The sequence below is a fragment of the Panthera onca genome, chromosome A3 (assembly GCF_046562875.1).
Source record: "Panthera onca isolate mPanOnc1 chromosome A3, mPanOnc1 haplotype 2, whole genome shotgun sequence".
Classification (NCBI taxonomy): Eukaryota; Metazoa; Chordata; class Mammalia; order Carnivora; family Felidae; genus Panthera; species Panthera onca.
Genome location: NC_138341.1, coordinates 134228150 through 134241826, shown reverse-complemented (window position 1 = coordinate 134241826; position 13677 = coordinate 134228150). Strand labels below are relative to the sequence as shown.

Here is a 13677-nt window from a genome sequence, read left to right as displayed (position 1 = left end):
TGCCGTTTAGTTTAGAAGATTCGGCACCACCCTCTCATTGGGTGGCCTTGGGCACAGCCCGTGGCCTCTCTTGGCCCGTTCTCATTGACAGAGGGGCTGAGCCCTCTTTTCCAGGGCGTGTCCCCGAGTGTCTCAGCACCAGGACTGGACGGAGAGCACAGCTTTCTCATCGCCGGGCGGGGAGTGGCTCTGCTCTGCGCCCTTCAAGCCCCCGCTGTGCCCCCAGCCTGCACTCCCCGTCAGGGCGAGTGTTTACTGAGCCCCTGCGTGTCTCCTCCTTCCTCCCCGCAGGGACCTGGACAGCGAGGGGTCTGCGGCCCTTCTAGCGGACGACCAGCAGGCACCCAGAGAGGTTAGGTCCGTGCTCTGATCCCAGAGCTGCGAGCAGTGAGCCCAGGTCTGACCCTGGAGCCACGCCATCGACGGCCGAATGGTCACCGCGCGGCAAACGAAAGGGCTCGAAGGCCCTCGGGCCCCACCGCAGCCCCCGCGGGCCCCACAGGCTTTGCCGCCGGCTCTCGGCCTTTCCCCCTCCCGCCTTCCAGAAGAGCTGCAATCTGTTTCTCAAAGTGCCGCCCCGCAGCTGCCCCCGCCGACTCTGTGGGGACTGGGAGGGACACTGAGATCACAGGGAAGGGCCGGCCCCAGGGCTGGCGGCCTCACCCGAAGCAGCTCTGGGGACCGCTCTGGGCCTTTGTCAGCCTCACGCACTCATTAAACTGGGTTGAACCAAAGGTCAGGTTTTACTGCAAATCTAGAAAGATCCTTGCTGGTCAGGCCAACCCAGAAACCAGCTCTGTGAGAGGGCCGTTGGGGGGGGTTTCCCGGCCATTTTCACGGAAGCTCTTCCGGCTCGGTGGGGGGAAAATTAAGGGCTGGCTCCCTTCGAGTCGGCAGCACGCTGGCCCCAGAGGTCGGGGAACTCCGGCGTTGGGGCAGGTCCGCCCAGCACAGGCGACCTGGGCTGGAGTGACAAACGATGACGCAGGACGGTGGCAGGGGGACCTTGACAGAGGGAGAACCGCCCGACGAGGTCAGGCCTGGGGCCAGGGGAAACTTCCCCGCAGACTAGGGGTGAGAGAGAGAGAAGAACCTGGTGGCCTCTCCGTTCCTCCCGCTTGTGCTAGATTTTGTTTTAATTTGTTTTAATGTTTATTCAGCTTTTGATAGAGACAGAGCGTGAGTGGGGGAGGGTGAGAGAGAGAGGGAGACACAGAATCGGAAGCAGGCTCCAGGCTCTGAGCTGTCAGCACAGAGCCCGACGTGGGGCTCGAACTCACGAACCATGAGACCCGTGGCCTGAGCCGAAGTCGGACCGACTGAGCCAGCCAGGAGCCCCTCTATCTTTTTTTTTTTAAAGCTTGTTTATTTATTTTGAGAGAGAGAGACAGAATGCGAGTGGGGAGAGGCAGAGAGAGAGAGAGAGAGGCAGACACGGAATCGGAAGGAGGCTCCGAGCTGTCAGCACAGAGCCCGATGTGGGGCTCGAACCCACGAACCGTGAGATCGTGACCTGAGCCGAAGTCGGACGCTCCACCGACTGAGCCCCCCAGGCGCCCTGAGTGGGATCATTTTAGACCAGCTGGCCCTCCGCCTACCTTCGCAGCTGACCGCAGGCCCGAGACGAATCCCAGCCTTGATCAGCGGAGACCATCCTAGGTCAGCAGAACTTTCCAGCTGACCTTATACGTGTGCAAAACCATACACGTGGCTGTCGTTTGAAGTCACTGAGCTTCGGGGCGGTTTGTCAGGCGGCAGTAGGCAAGCCACACAGACCACCTGTCCCCTTCCCTTTTGCCAACACCCCCGTCCCCGCTGTGGACACCCCATGGGGGTGGGGACCGGGTCCGCCCCGTTCACTAGAGCATAGCATGGGGCTGGCATATATCGGGCCCTGAGTAAGCATTGGTCGAGTGGATTCAGTCATAGATCAGCTGGTGCTTATTTGGTGTGATGTTTAGGGACTGGAAGCTCCGTGAGGGGACCCTGTCTGTTTCGATCTCCTCTGTCCACTCCTTAACTCAGCGCTAAGTTCAGTGTGTAGCACACAGTAGGTGCTTCATGAACCTTCACCGAAGGAGGCTCCGTGTGTGTCTGTGTGGGCAGGTAGGGACTCCACTTTGTCCCAGCTCACTGCAAGCCCCAGTCTGTCCCTCGAAGCAGGTTTTCACCGGCATGGGCTGCGTGGAGGGCGATACAGGCGGCTGGTGCAGTGACCTTTCTGGAATACCGCCCTCCCGAAATGTCCACAGCCCAATCCCTGAACCCTCCGAATATGTAACCTTCCGCGGAAAAAGGGACTCTGCAATAAGATATGAATAAGTTCAGGGCTCCGAGGTGGCAGGATGAGCCTGTGGGCACCAGGGTCCTGACGGGGGCGGGTGGGAGGGTCCGGGGCAGACGCCCTGCAGCTGGCCCTCAGGATGGAGGAAGGGGCCAGGGGGCGAGGGCTGCGGGCGGCGTCTAGAAGCTGCAAAAGGCAAAGAAACGGGTTCTCCACCCCCCCCCCCCCCGGAGCCTCCCAGCCTGCTAACCCCTGCATTTCCCCAGGAGACCCGTCTCAAGCGTGTGATCTCCCAAACTGTAAGAAAACACGCTTGTGTGGTTTAAAGCCACCCCGTTTGTGCTCATTTGCTACGGCCGCCGGAGGAATCTCATTCACCTTTGACCGCTTCCTGCAGCGAACAGGTACTCAGGTGTCCCCCAGGCTGCGCCGAGGGCTGGGGCCGCCTTAGGGACCGCGGAGAAGGGCTCGGTGCATCACCCGCCTCTGCGGAAGTAAACGTGAACGCTTCCCTGCAGGCAGCCCACGGTTCGGGAGGGGACTTTTCAGACGCTGCAGAGAGAGGGGTGGGGGGGAGGGAATGGGTCCAAGCCCGGTGGGCAGCGTCCATGCAGGCAGGTCCTGGCTGGCTCGGGGGACCGGGTGGCTCCTGGTGCCCAGCAGGGACTTCTCCAGACGCACTTACAGAAGGCAAACCTCCTGGATGGTTGGTCGCGGGAAGTGTAATCCAGACTCGGTAATGGATTTTTTTTTTTAACGATTTTATTTTTAAGTAATCTCTACACCCACACGGGGCTTGAACTGACAACGTTGAGATGACGAGTTGCGTGACCTACCCACTGAGCCAGCCAGGGGCCCTAGAGACCCTGTAATGGATTTTGTGAGATTTCCCCTCATTCCGAAGGCACCTGCAGGCTTTTCTTTGGGGAAACACCCTTCCCCCAGGGCCAGCAGGGGTCAGGAGGGCTCACATCACTCGCCTCCTTGGGATCCAGGTGAGATTGTGCCACACGGGCTCAGCCGATCGGTGAATCCCACCCCTTGGGCCACAGGGATTGGTTCAGGGGTGAGCTTGTGAGCCAGGTTTGTCCGAGCAGGGCCAACACGGACCCTTTTGCCCGAGCTCCGGGGTGGAGGGAATTGCTCTTTGCGGTGGAGGCTCTGAGAGGACAGCGTGGAAGTCTGGGGCCACTGGCGGCCTCTTGCCTCCCCACAGGGAGACTGTGCACAAGAACGGAGCCAACACATAGGAATGCAGAGCTGAGGGGTGGAGGGGAAAACCCTGGCAGGGGCGGGGGAGGATTGAGAGAGAGGCAGAATGGGCGACATCGTCAGAGCCCCTGGATGGAGCCATACCTGACTCCGTCTGCTTCACACCTCCCGGGCCGGCCAGGAAACGCCTCCCTCGTCCTTCCCTAACCCAGCGTGAGTGGGGTTTTCTGTCATTTGCAGCCAAGAGAGCCCTCGCTAGTGCAGCACCATAATGGCTGAGCTGCATGCGCCCTTGGACGCCGTTAGGGGTAAGCCCGTCCTTTTCTTTCTTTTTTTAAGGTTTATTCATTTTAGAGACAGAGAGAGACAGCGCACGAACGGGGGAGGGTCAGAGAGAGAGGGAGACACAGATTCCGAGGCAGGCTCCAGGCTCTGCGCTGTCAGCACAGAGCCCGACACGGGGCTCGAACCCACGGACCGTGAGATCGTGACCTGAGCCGAAGTCGGCTGCCCAACCGACTGAGCCACCCGGGCGCCCCTGAGTAAGCCCCTCCTTCCTCGTGCGGTTGGAGAAGCAAAAGCCCAGAGAGGCCGTGATCATTGCATCAGGTCACACGGCAGGTTGTGCCAGAGTCCAGACTGGACCCGAGGACGTAGACCGTCCCCGCTTAGGATTCCTTCATCCACCCTGTGGTGAGGAGGGTCGGTTGGCCTCCTTCCCGCCCACCAAGCATCCTTGGGGGATCGACCATGAACGTGAGAAGCAAGAGTTGGTAATTAGGCTGGATTCGCGTGAGGCTGTGCAGAGACCCCTGTGGATCCGAGAGCCGGAGGCTGGCACAGGAGATCGGGGACGCAAACGAGGAACTCTCCTCCTCGTTGGTAGACACGGCCGACCTGTAACGCCAGGGTCTTTGTTTCGACGGTGTGACTAACGCGTGTTGCGCGGCTGCGGACGTCAGGCACGGTGCTGGGCAGTGGAACTTGGGGCGCGCGAGGGCCTTGCACCCCTGCCTGGTGCCGCCTCTCGGGGGTGATGCGAGGATTAAGTGAGACCCCGTGCAGCCGAAGGAGTCGGGTGGGGGCCTCTGCACCCTAACTGCCGGGCGGTCCCCTGGCCCTTGGCGTCGGTCAGAACCCCCAGACCGCATGCACGGCCTGTAAATTCTAGCTCAGTAAATGAAAGCCACTCAATTTCATTAAAAAGTGCGCAAGAACATCCTCTCCCTCCACGAGAGTAGTTGGGCTTAGGCTGCAAGCCGAGGAGAAAAGCTTTCCGTGCCGGGAAAGCCAGGCTCCTTAAAACAACAAAAGAAGTGAGTTCAGGAAGGAGGAGAGAACTGACGTCAGACGCTCTGGCCGCAGGGGTGCAGACCGGAACCGCGGACAGCGTCGGGGACAGCGCGTCGTCGCCGGGACCGAGCGCGGTCACACGCACCGGCTATGGTCCCCAGCAGGGCTGCTGTGGCTCTCAGCTGTTTTGGATGATCTGTGTCATGACTCCCGTCCCCGAGCTGAGGTCACCGAGGAGGGACCGCGGCTCGGGGCCCACGCCCGCAGGCTTTGCAAAGCAGCGGTGACAGGTGGGACAGCTAACGGGAGGGAGGTCAGCCACGGGGCTGCTTACCAGCACCCAAGCCACCGGGGACCTCTTGGCGAGTGCAGGCGCGAGGTGGGCGGGGGGCGTGGGGGATGGGCCGGCTCCCCGCCCTCGCCCGCTGTCCCTCACCCCCTCTCTGGCTGCCCAGCACCCCGGAGCAGGAGCCCCAGGAGGGCAGGGACTCTGTATGCAATTGCCCGGCCGCTGGCCTGAATTCTCCGATGAGGCCAGGAGCGATGCGACTCTAAGCGTGACGTTCACACTCCCGAGGGGGAAGAGATGAAATTAAAAATTCAGCCTATGAAGCGAGGCCAGCGAACGGAGAAGACAGACGAAGGCCCGGAGGAGGCCGCTCTGGGGAGATGCCACTCTTGGGCACGAGCCAGAAGAAACAGTCAAGCAGGTGGGTGTCTGAAACAGAATCCCAGGCGGAGAGACTGGCTGTGCAAAGGCCCTGAGGCGGGAACGTGCCCGCCGCGTTCCAGGCACGGCCGGACACAGAGAGCTGGGGGACGACGGGTCAGACGCACGGCAGGAAAGCCAGATCACGAGGACATGGGCCCCAAAGTGGCACATTGGGGTTTATTCCGAGCATCTCGGGGGCCAAGCTTTGAAGAGTGAGAGAGCTGAGGCAGGGTTCTTCACCCCAGCGGGCTCCGTGCAGAGCTCAGAAGGTGCCATAAACAGCCATGCACACCGGGCCACAGCTGGCTTCTACGCAGAGGCTCTTAGTGCCCTGTCAGAGTCACCCGCGCTTCCTTCCCGCCTCCAGGGTTTTCTACCTCGGGAAACAACACCAGGGCTGTATCTGGAGGTTTTGCTTTCCTTTTTTTCCGACGACATAAAAAAAAAAAAAAAAAAAAAAAAAAGCTGACAAGTGACAATAGGCCTTTCCTCCTCGCCAGGCCCCACGTATGTCCGTGCGTATCTTCGAAGGGATCACCTGCCACGAAACGTGAGACCAGGCCCGGGGCCACGGATCAAATGGATGTTTCAGACTGTCAGCGCGATATGCGTCCATATTTGCCAACAAGTGAAAAAAAAATTATGTTTCGGGGGATCCAGGGTTTACACGCTGGGATCTCGATGGTGTCTCCTTTCTCCCCTTTTCTGTCCCAGCAATCATCTGAAGTCCTACTCAAAACAAAGAGCTCCCTGTTGGCAGTTAATCCTCAAAGGGAAAGCTTTGTTCGAGACTAAAAAAACCTCATTCAACCCTGTTGGCAAGGAGCTGGCATTCCTCGTGCCAACTCGGCCTGGTATTTCCAGCTCTGACTGGGAGCCTACATTTGAGAGCTTAAGTTCGTTTTTTTCACCCCGTGCAAGGGGAGCTCTGTATCACATGGCGTGTCGGCTGAGCAGGTACTGAAGGGAATAATCGGGGAATTAGAACAGTGGCAGGAATAAAGCCTGGGCGAGGGGGTAGGGAGAGGTCTGGATGTGCTGGGAGAGGTTTCCCGGAGAACGGGAGCCCGAGGACAGTGCGGGCAGCTGCGTCTTCAGCGGGCTTCCTCCCGGCTCCGTGGACGCATGAAAAGATTGCCCCTTGTATTAGCTCTCGATGCCGTGTAACAAGTTGCCCCAGACGTAGTGGCTTAAAACAACACCCGTGTTTTTTCTTCCTCATTTTTGTGGGACAGAAGCGTGGGCACAGAGAGGCCGGGTTCTCTGTCTCACTGGGCTGAAATCAAGCTGTTGGCCGGCCTGTGTTCTCCTCTGGAGCGTCGGGCCCAAGTCCTGTCTGCTTGTTGGGGTGAGCCCGGGCTCCCTCCACTCTGAGTGGCCTTATTCCTTGCTGCACGGCCCCTTCCGCTTTCAAAGCCGGCCGGCAACAGACGATCTCCTTCGTGCTGAATGCCCTACGTGCTTTGAATCTCTTTTTCCAGGAAGGGCTTCTTCCCTTTGCAGGGCTCACCTGATTAGGTCAGGCCCACCAAGGATAATTTTCTTTCTAGTGTTTATTTATTTTGAGAGAGAGAGAGAGAGCACGCACGCAAGTGGGGGGGGGGCACAGAGAGAAGAGGAGAGAGAATTCTAAGCAGGCTCCTCACTGTTAGCACAAAGGCGGACGCAGGGCTCAATCCCACGAACCGTGAGATCGTGGCCTGAGCCGAAATCAAGAGTCGGACGCTCAACCGACTGAGCCACCCAGGCGCCCCCATTTTCTTCCTTAAAGTCACTTGTGCCCTCTAACACAACTATGTATGTACTCAACATGCAGAGGATCATACGAGGGTATGGAACATTGAGGGGCCGTCATGGGATTCCGCCTGCCGTATCTTTCCTCACGGTCATTAATAGACGTTCAGAACCACTTGCCAATTCCAGGCTTCAGAAGCACTGCCTATGGGCCCAAGAAAGCCCCGGACTCTCCACTGAGGCAGGATGCTAGGGGCTGAGGCCCGGGAGTCAGAGAGACTTGGGTATGAGTCTGGGTTCTTGATCATGTGACTGCCTCAGTCACGACGGGCTGGATTATGCTGTGGTGACAAACGTCTCAGTAGCTTAAAACAACACAGGTGTACTTCTCACCCATACCACAGGCGTGTCGCAGGCCGGCAGAGGGATAGCACTCCGCGTGGCCCCTCAGGGACCCAGGCGGACAGGGCGGCTACCCTCGCAAAGGTGTCCCGTAGCCAGGCCAGAGGGAAAAAAAGAATATGGCGGAAACAAATCACGTGGCCACACCTACCTCCACGAAGACAGGGAGGCGCCCTTGGAGAGACAGCGGGAGGGAGACGGGCGGTGATCTTTGGTGAGCGGCTCCCCGTCTGAGCCTCAGTTTCCTCTGTGAAACAGACCTGAGAGTGTGGTCTGTAGAGGTGGGGATACGATGAGAATGAGAAACTAAGCCCCAGAGAAATGAAGGTCACGCAGAAGGCAAGAGGAGGGATCTGAATCCAGGTAAACCTGGCCTTAAAGACCCGCCACTTGGAGCCCTCCCTGTGACGCCCCGGGGGGACCTCTTACTCAGCTTTCGGTCCCTTCCCCCTGGCTTCTGGGGTCAGCTCAGCACGTGGCTCTGGGCGGAGATCTGGTCAACCACCGCATCTGGCCTGAACAGACACTCAATCTGCCTGGCCTTCAGCTAGACACAGCTGGCCGCAAAGGGACTCACTTTATAACACACCGCCAGGTCTATACGGCCGGCACGGACGCGAGAAATCTTCTAGGCCGGCGGTTGTCTCTATCAGAAAGGGAGAATGTGTCCGTTGGATGCTGATGGCGGGGTCCCTTAAGGTGTCTTCAATCCTTGAGGAGCACAATGGGAATGGTGTACGATCTGCAATGACATTTACCGTTGTTTAAAGCGTAAAGTTGCACTGGGGACCGGGGCAAGAATGGGGGTGGCTCTTACTGGGTACAAGGACTGTTGTGGGGGGTGATGAGAACGTTCTGGAACCAGACCGTGTGATGACTGCACAGCCTTGTCACTGTGCTAAAAACCACTGAATGCACGCTTTGAAACGACAGACGTTATGGCACGTGAAGTCTGTGTCAACTGAGAAATGTCAGTTGGGGCGCCTGGGGGGCTCCGTCGGTGGAGCGTCCGACTTCGGCTCAGGTCGTGATCTCGCGGTTCGTGGGTTCGAGCCCCGCGTCGGGCTCTGGGCCGACAGCTCGGAGCCTGGAGCCTGTTTCAGATTCTGTGTCTCCCTGTCTCTCTGCCCCTCCCCCACTCATGCTCTGTGTCTCTCACTCTCAAAAATGAATACATGTTAAACAAAAAATTTTTAAAAAACATATCACACACAGACACGCGCAAAAGAAATGTCAATTATGAGAAGTCTGTCTCAATTAAGAAAAACAAAAACAAAACACAAAAACAACAACAAAACAACAACAACAAAAGAAACGTCAACCTGCTTGCCGTTCCGCCTCTTTGCCTACTTTCGAGTTAGGAGTGTCAACTCTTTTTATGTGCCAGTGTCTGTCTCCCTGTTGGTTTTTTCCGACGGTGCCCATTTTTCCTCTGGGAAACTACACTTCTGCCATTCTCCTTGGCCCCAGTGAGCCTGTCCCCCCACAACACACCCCCTCTCCAGGTCAGATACGGCAGATGTCCCCGTTTGATTTGTCTCCATACAGACATGGGTTCACTGGAGGCCATGTGACCCTAGGGGAGCCAATCAGAATCCTGCCCTGGGACTGCTAGGAGAGGGCGGGGAGGGAGCAGCTCTGTTTTCCCCGGAGGGAGGCAAGTCTGGGGACTCTTCTTTGCCTTCATAGAGGAAGGCCGCCTGCAGGAGGAGAGGTCAAGGTTAACACAGAGAAGGTCCCAGAGCTGAGACATGGAAAGATGGACAGTCTGGAAGACTTGACCTTGGTCAGGGGTTCCAAAGGGGTGTTTTGCCCTCCAGTCGACATGTAGCGATGTCTGGGGACATTTTCGTGTGTCACATCTGGAGCAGTGCAGGGGTGGGGGGCGTGGGGGGCGCCACTCACCATCTAGTGAGTAGAGGTCAGAGGTCGGGGTCGTTGCTGAGCTCCCGACGATTCACTGGACGGCACTCACATCAAAGACTTACCCAGTCCCCAAATGTCAGTACGGCCAATGTGGAGAAACCCTCATCTCCAGCCGTGTCTGAAGCCAGGTGCCCACCCACCCCCTCCACATTCCAATGACATGAGCCAGTAAAGTCCCTTTTTTTTTTTTTTTTTTTTTTTTTTTTTTTTGGCTTAAGCCACCACCACGAGTTGGGTTTCTGTCCCTTGGAATCAGAAGAATCCCAACTAATACACTGGTCAGGGGCCGCTTATGAATCAGCTGGGCTCACACACTGTTCCAAGGATCAGAAGCCTGGGGCTCTTTCTTGCTCAGACAGCGAGACGACTGGAAGGGGGCGGTTGCCATTGGTGCAGCAGCTCGGTGATGTGAGATGCTGATGCCTCAGTGATTCTCTTGGCCTTTACCTTCAGGTCACAAGATGGCTGCTGCAGCTCCAAGCATCACATCAGTAGGCAAGGCGGGAAGAAAGAAAGAAGACGTGATGCCAGTGACATCTGTTCCTTTCAGCAGGAAATCAGAAGTTTTCCCAGGACCCCAGCGGACTTCCCTTTATGTTTCATTGGCCAAGACGATGGCATGCGGCTGCGGAGGAGTCTGGGAAAGGGAAAACTTAGCTTTTCCAGCGCTTAGAGTGAAAGGGGAGAGGAATGGAAGTTGGATCAGCTGTAGGAGAAGAGACGCGCAACCCCGTGGTTAATCCTGGTTATCTCATCCGGAACCCCCCGACTTGCCAAGACATGTTTGAAAACCAAACATGGGACATGGGTTACTACATACAGATTGATAAACCCACCTTCAAGACATGTGATGCATGCAGGAAGAGACATAAAAGCAGAAGGGGTGTTTGAGAGTGAAATGCCCACATCATAGATGAGAAAACTGAGGCCAAGTGATGTGTTCCAGGCCACAGCAGCAGCTGGACAGGGGACGGAGGTGTAGACAGAGCCTTGTCCGGGTCGTCTGGGGTCTGGGTCCAAATCCAGGCCTGGCCTCTCCGAGCCCCAGTTCCTCAGATTCCAGAGGACCTGTAACGTGTAGTTACTGACCTCCTGCACCCAGTTCTCAGCCCCGTAGTTCTTTTCTCCCCCCAGTGTTTATTTATTTTTGAGAGAGAGAGAGAGAGAGAGAGAGCACAAACAGAGGAGAGACGGAGGGGGGCAACGGACAGAGGATCCGAAGGGGGCTCTGCGCTGCCAGCAGAGAGCCCGACGTGGGGCTCGGACTCACGAACCACGAGATCACGACCTGAGCTGAAGTCGGACGCTCAACCGACTGAGCCACCCAGGCGCCCCTGAATCTATTGTTTTTCAATTGAGGTGAAATTCACACAGAAACTTAACCACTGGTATTTAGCGTCTTCATGAGGTTGTACAACCACCACCTCTATCTCGTTGCGAACCATTTTCACCACCCCCAAAAGGAAACCCTGCACCCGTGAAGCAGATGCCCCCCATTCGCCTCTCCCTCCAGCCCCTGGCAACCCCCAGTGTGCCTTAGGTCCCTGTGGGTTCATCCCTAGTCTGGAGATTTCACATAAGTGGGATCCTACAGCATATGGCCGTTTTTGTCTGGCTTCTTTCGCTCTGCATCTTGCCTTCGACGTTCATCCACGTGGCAGCCGTCTCACGCCCCATTCATTTTTATGACTGAGTAATATTCTACGGTGTTTATTCACCGCGGTTTATCTATCCGTTCGTCGGCTGTTGGACATCTGGTTGGGTCCACCTTGCGACTGTTACGAACGGTGCCGCTGTGAACGTGCCTGTGCACGTACGAGCTGAGCACCTGTCTTCAGTCGTCTGGGGCATGTACCTGCAGGCTGACCTGGTAATTCTAGGCTTAACCTTCTGAGGAAACACCAGACTGTTTCTACCCGCAGTGGACAAGAGTTTCCAATTTCTCTACACCTTTGCGGTCGCCTGCTGTTGTCCGCTCTTAAAAATGACAGCGCATCCTCGCGAGTGCACTTTTGTGGCTTTGACTTGCGTGTCCCTAACGACGGGGGACACGCAGCATCTCTCCGTGTGCGCGCTGGCCATCCGTACACCTTCCCCGGAGTCCTTTGCTCATTTTTCAGTTGGGTTGTCGGTCTTCTTGTTGTTGAGTTGCAGGCGCTCTTTACATATTCTGGATGATGCTGGATCTTTATGCAGTGTTTAACCTCTAAAGCTGGGAAGCCCACGTTAACACTTAAAACTGATCAGAGAGTACTCGAACGCCTGCTCCTAATGGCCATCCAAGTGGGGTGTGAAGGCAGCGGTCCCAGTCATAAAGGCCCAGCCTGTGTCCAGTCAGCTGTCCAGGCCACAGAGCAGGACGCCTGTTAGAGCAAGTGTGCCATTCACACCCGTCTTTTGTGTAACACTTTAGATACTAACATTACGAATCTCTGCATTCCCGATGGCCGCCTTGGTCAGAGAGGGCGTTACCTGCCCTCTTGGTCTCATATTTGTTTTATTTTATTTTGTGAAAAGTGGATCTGTTTTTATTTTACTGATTTTTTATGAACTTAAAAATACCACTTTATTTTATTTTGGGGGGACTAAATCGTTAAGGAAGCGGGGGAAGCCCCATGCCCCCTCCCTAGCCCCGGGCCGCTGGCTCCTTTGGGAATTGATGTCATGTAACTGCTTTCCTGAGGGATCTGAAGCAACTCAAATAGAAAGCACAGATACAGTTAAAACGCTGACTCTCCTCTATCAGACTACAGGGCAGTCAGAGTAGGCGATCAACGTGCTTGGGCTCACTTTCTTGCTCCTGGGCTCCCGGAGGTCACTTGAATTCTGTCACCCGTCAAGGTCATATCCCCTGCCCGGCTCGGCAGGGAGTGGGAGCAGCCAAAACATTACCTCCCTGTGGCAGGAAGGAGATGGTCACGGTCCGGTGTGGCCTCTTCGTGGGCGTGCATGTGATTCAGACACTCAGGAAAAGGTCTCCTTCACGCTTGGTTTAAAACTTCCTGTCACCATCTTGGAATTCTTCATAATTAATTATGTAGCCAGTCCTACCCACTTAGGGTTGCCAGATGTAACAAATAAAAAACACAGCTTGGGGGGAGGGGGGCGCCTGGGTGGCTCGGTTGGTGGGTATCTGGCTTCAGGTCAGGTCATGATCTTGAAGTTCGTGGGTTCCGACCCGCGTCCGGCTGGGTGCTGACAGCTCGGAGGCTGGAACCTGCTTCAGACTCTGTGTCTCCTTCTCTCTCTGCCCCTCTCCCACTGGCACTCTGTCTCTCTCTCTCAAAAATAAATAAACGTTAAAAAAAAATAATGATAAAAAATTTAAAAACACAGGAGGGGGGCACCTGGGTGGCTCAGTCAGTTAAGCAGCCGGCTTCGGCTCAGGTCACGATCCCGCAGTTCATGGGTTCAAGTCCTGCGTCGGGCTCTGTGCTGACGACTCAGAGCCTGGAGCCTGCTTTGGATTCTGTGTCTCCCTCTCTTTCTCTGCCTCTCCCCTGTTCTCTCTCTCTCTTAAAAATAAATAAGCATTAACAAATAAATAAAAACAAAAGACAAACCAAAAAACACAGGACTCCCAGTTACATTTGGTTTTTACATAAACAAATTACTTGTTAAGTGTAAGTATATCCCATCCAATATGTTAAAAAAAAAAAACAAAACCACAAAAACCTATCTGTCACTTCTCTGAAGCTCAGGTTTAATTGTGCAGCCTGTTATTTTTATCTGGCAACCTTACGGCCATCTCGTCCACGTGACAGGAAGGGGCGTGGCTGGGGGCGTGGCTGGGGATGAGGTTTTGAGTCCCGGGAAGAACAGGAAGGGGACCCAGCTTCGTCCTTTCTGTAAAATTGGTCCTGTGGGGAAATATGTGTCCCCAACTTGCACACGGAAAGGACCAGGGTGCAGGGTGCCCCCTTCCCACCCTGAGATGGTCCTGCTTGCAGCCTAGAGGCAGGGACTGCAGGCTGTGGGTGACCGAGGCCTCCACGCCTCTGCTCTTTCCCTCTCGGTGACTGTCGGTCTTGGGGCCGCCACTCCTTTGTTGGAGTGACTGGGTTTGGTTACACTCTAGTCTTCATTACGGTTTTATGTGCGATTGTTAGGCCCC

The 13677-nt window shown here is 56.1% G+C and overlaps 1 protein-coding gene across 2 annotated transcripts in view; it reads left to right on the top strand.

Annotated features, from left to right (window-relative positions):
• The window catches only part of BMP7 (bone morphogenetic protein 7), a 164422-nt gene that overhangs the window by 138164 nt on the left and 12581 nt on the right, over nt 1-13677 (top strand). The window contains exon 7 of one of the 2 annotated variants that reach the window (XM_078443925.2): nt 10017-10163. The exons of the other annotated variant lie outside the window; for it this stretch is intronic. Coding sequence (XP_078300051.1) covers nt 10017-10058 — 42 coding nt within the window. The 3' untranslated portion in view covers nt 10059-10163. Of the gene's footprint in view, nt 1-10016; nt 10164-13677 lie in introns of those variants that run through there. 2 annotated transcript variants of the gene reach the window in all.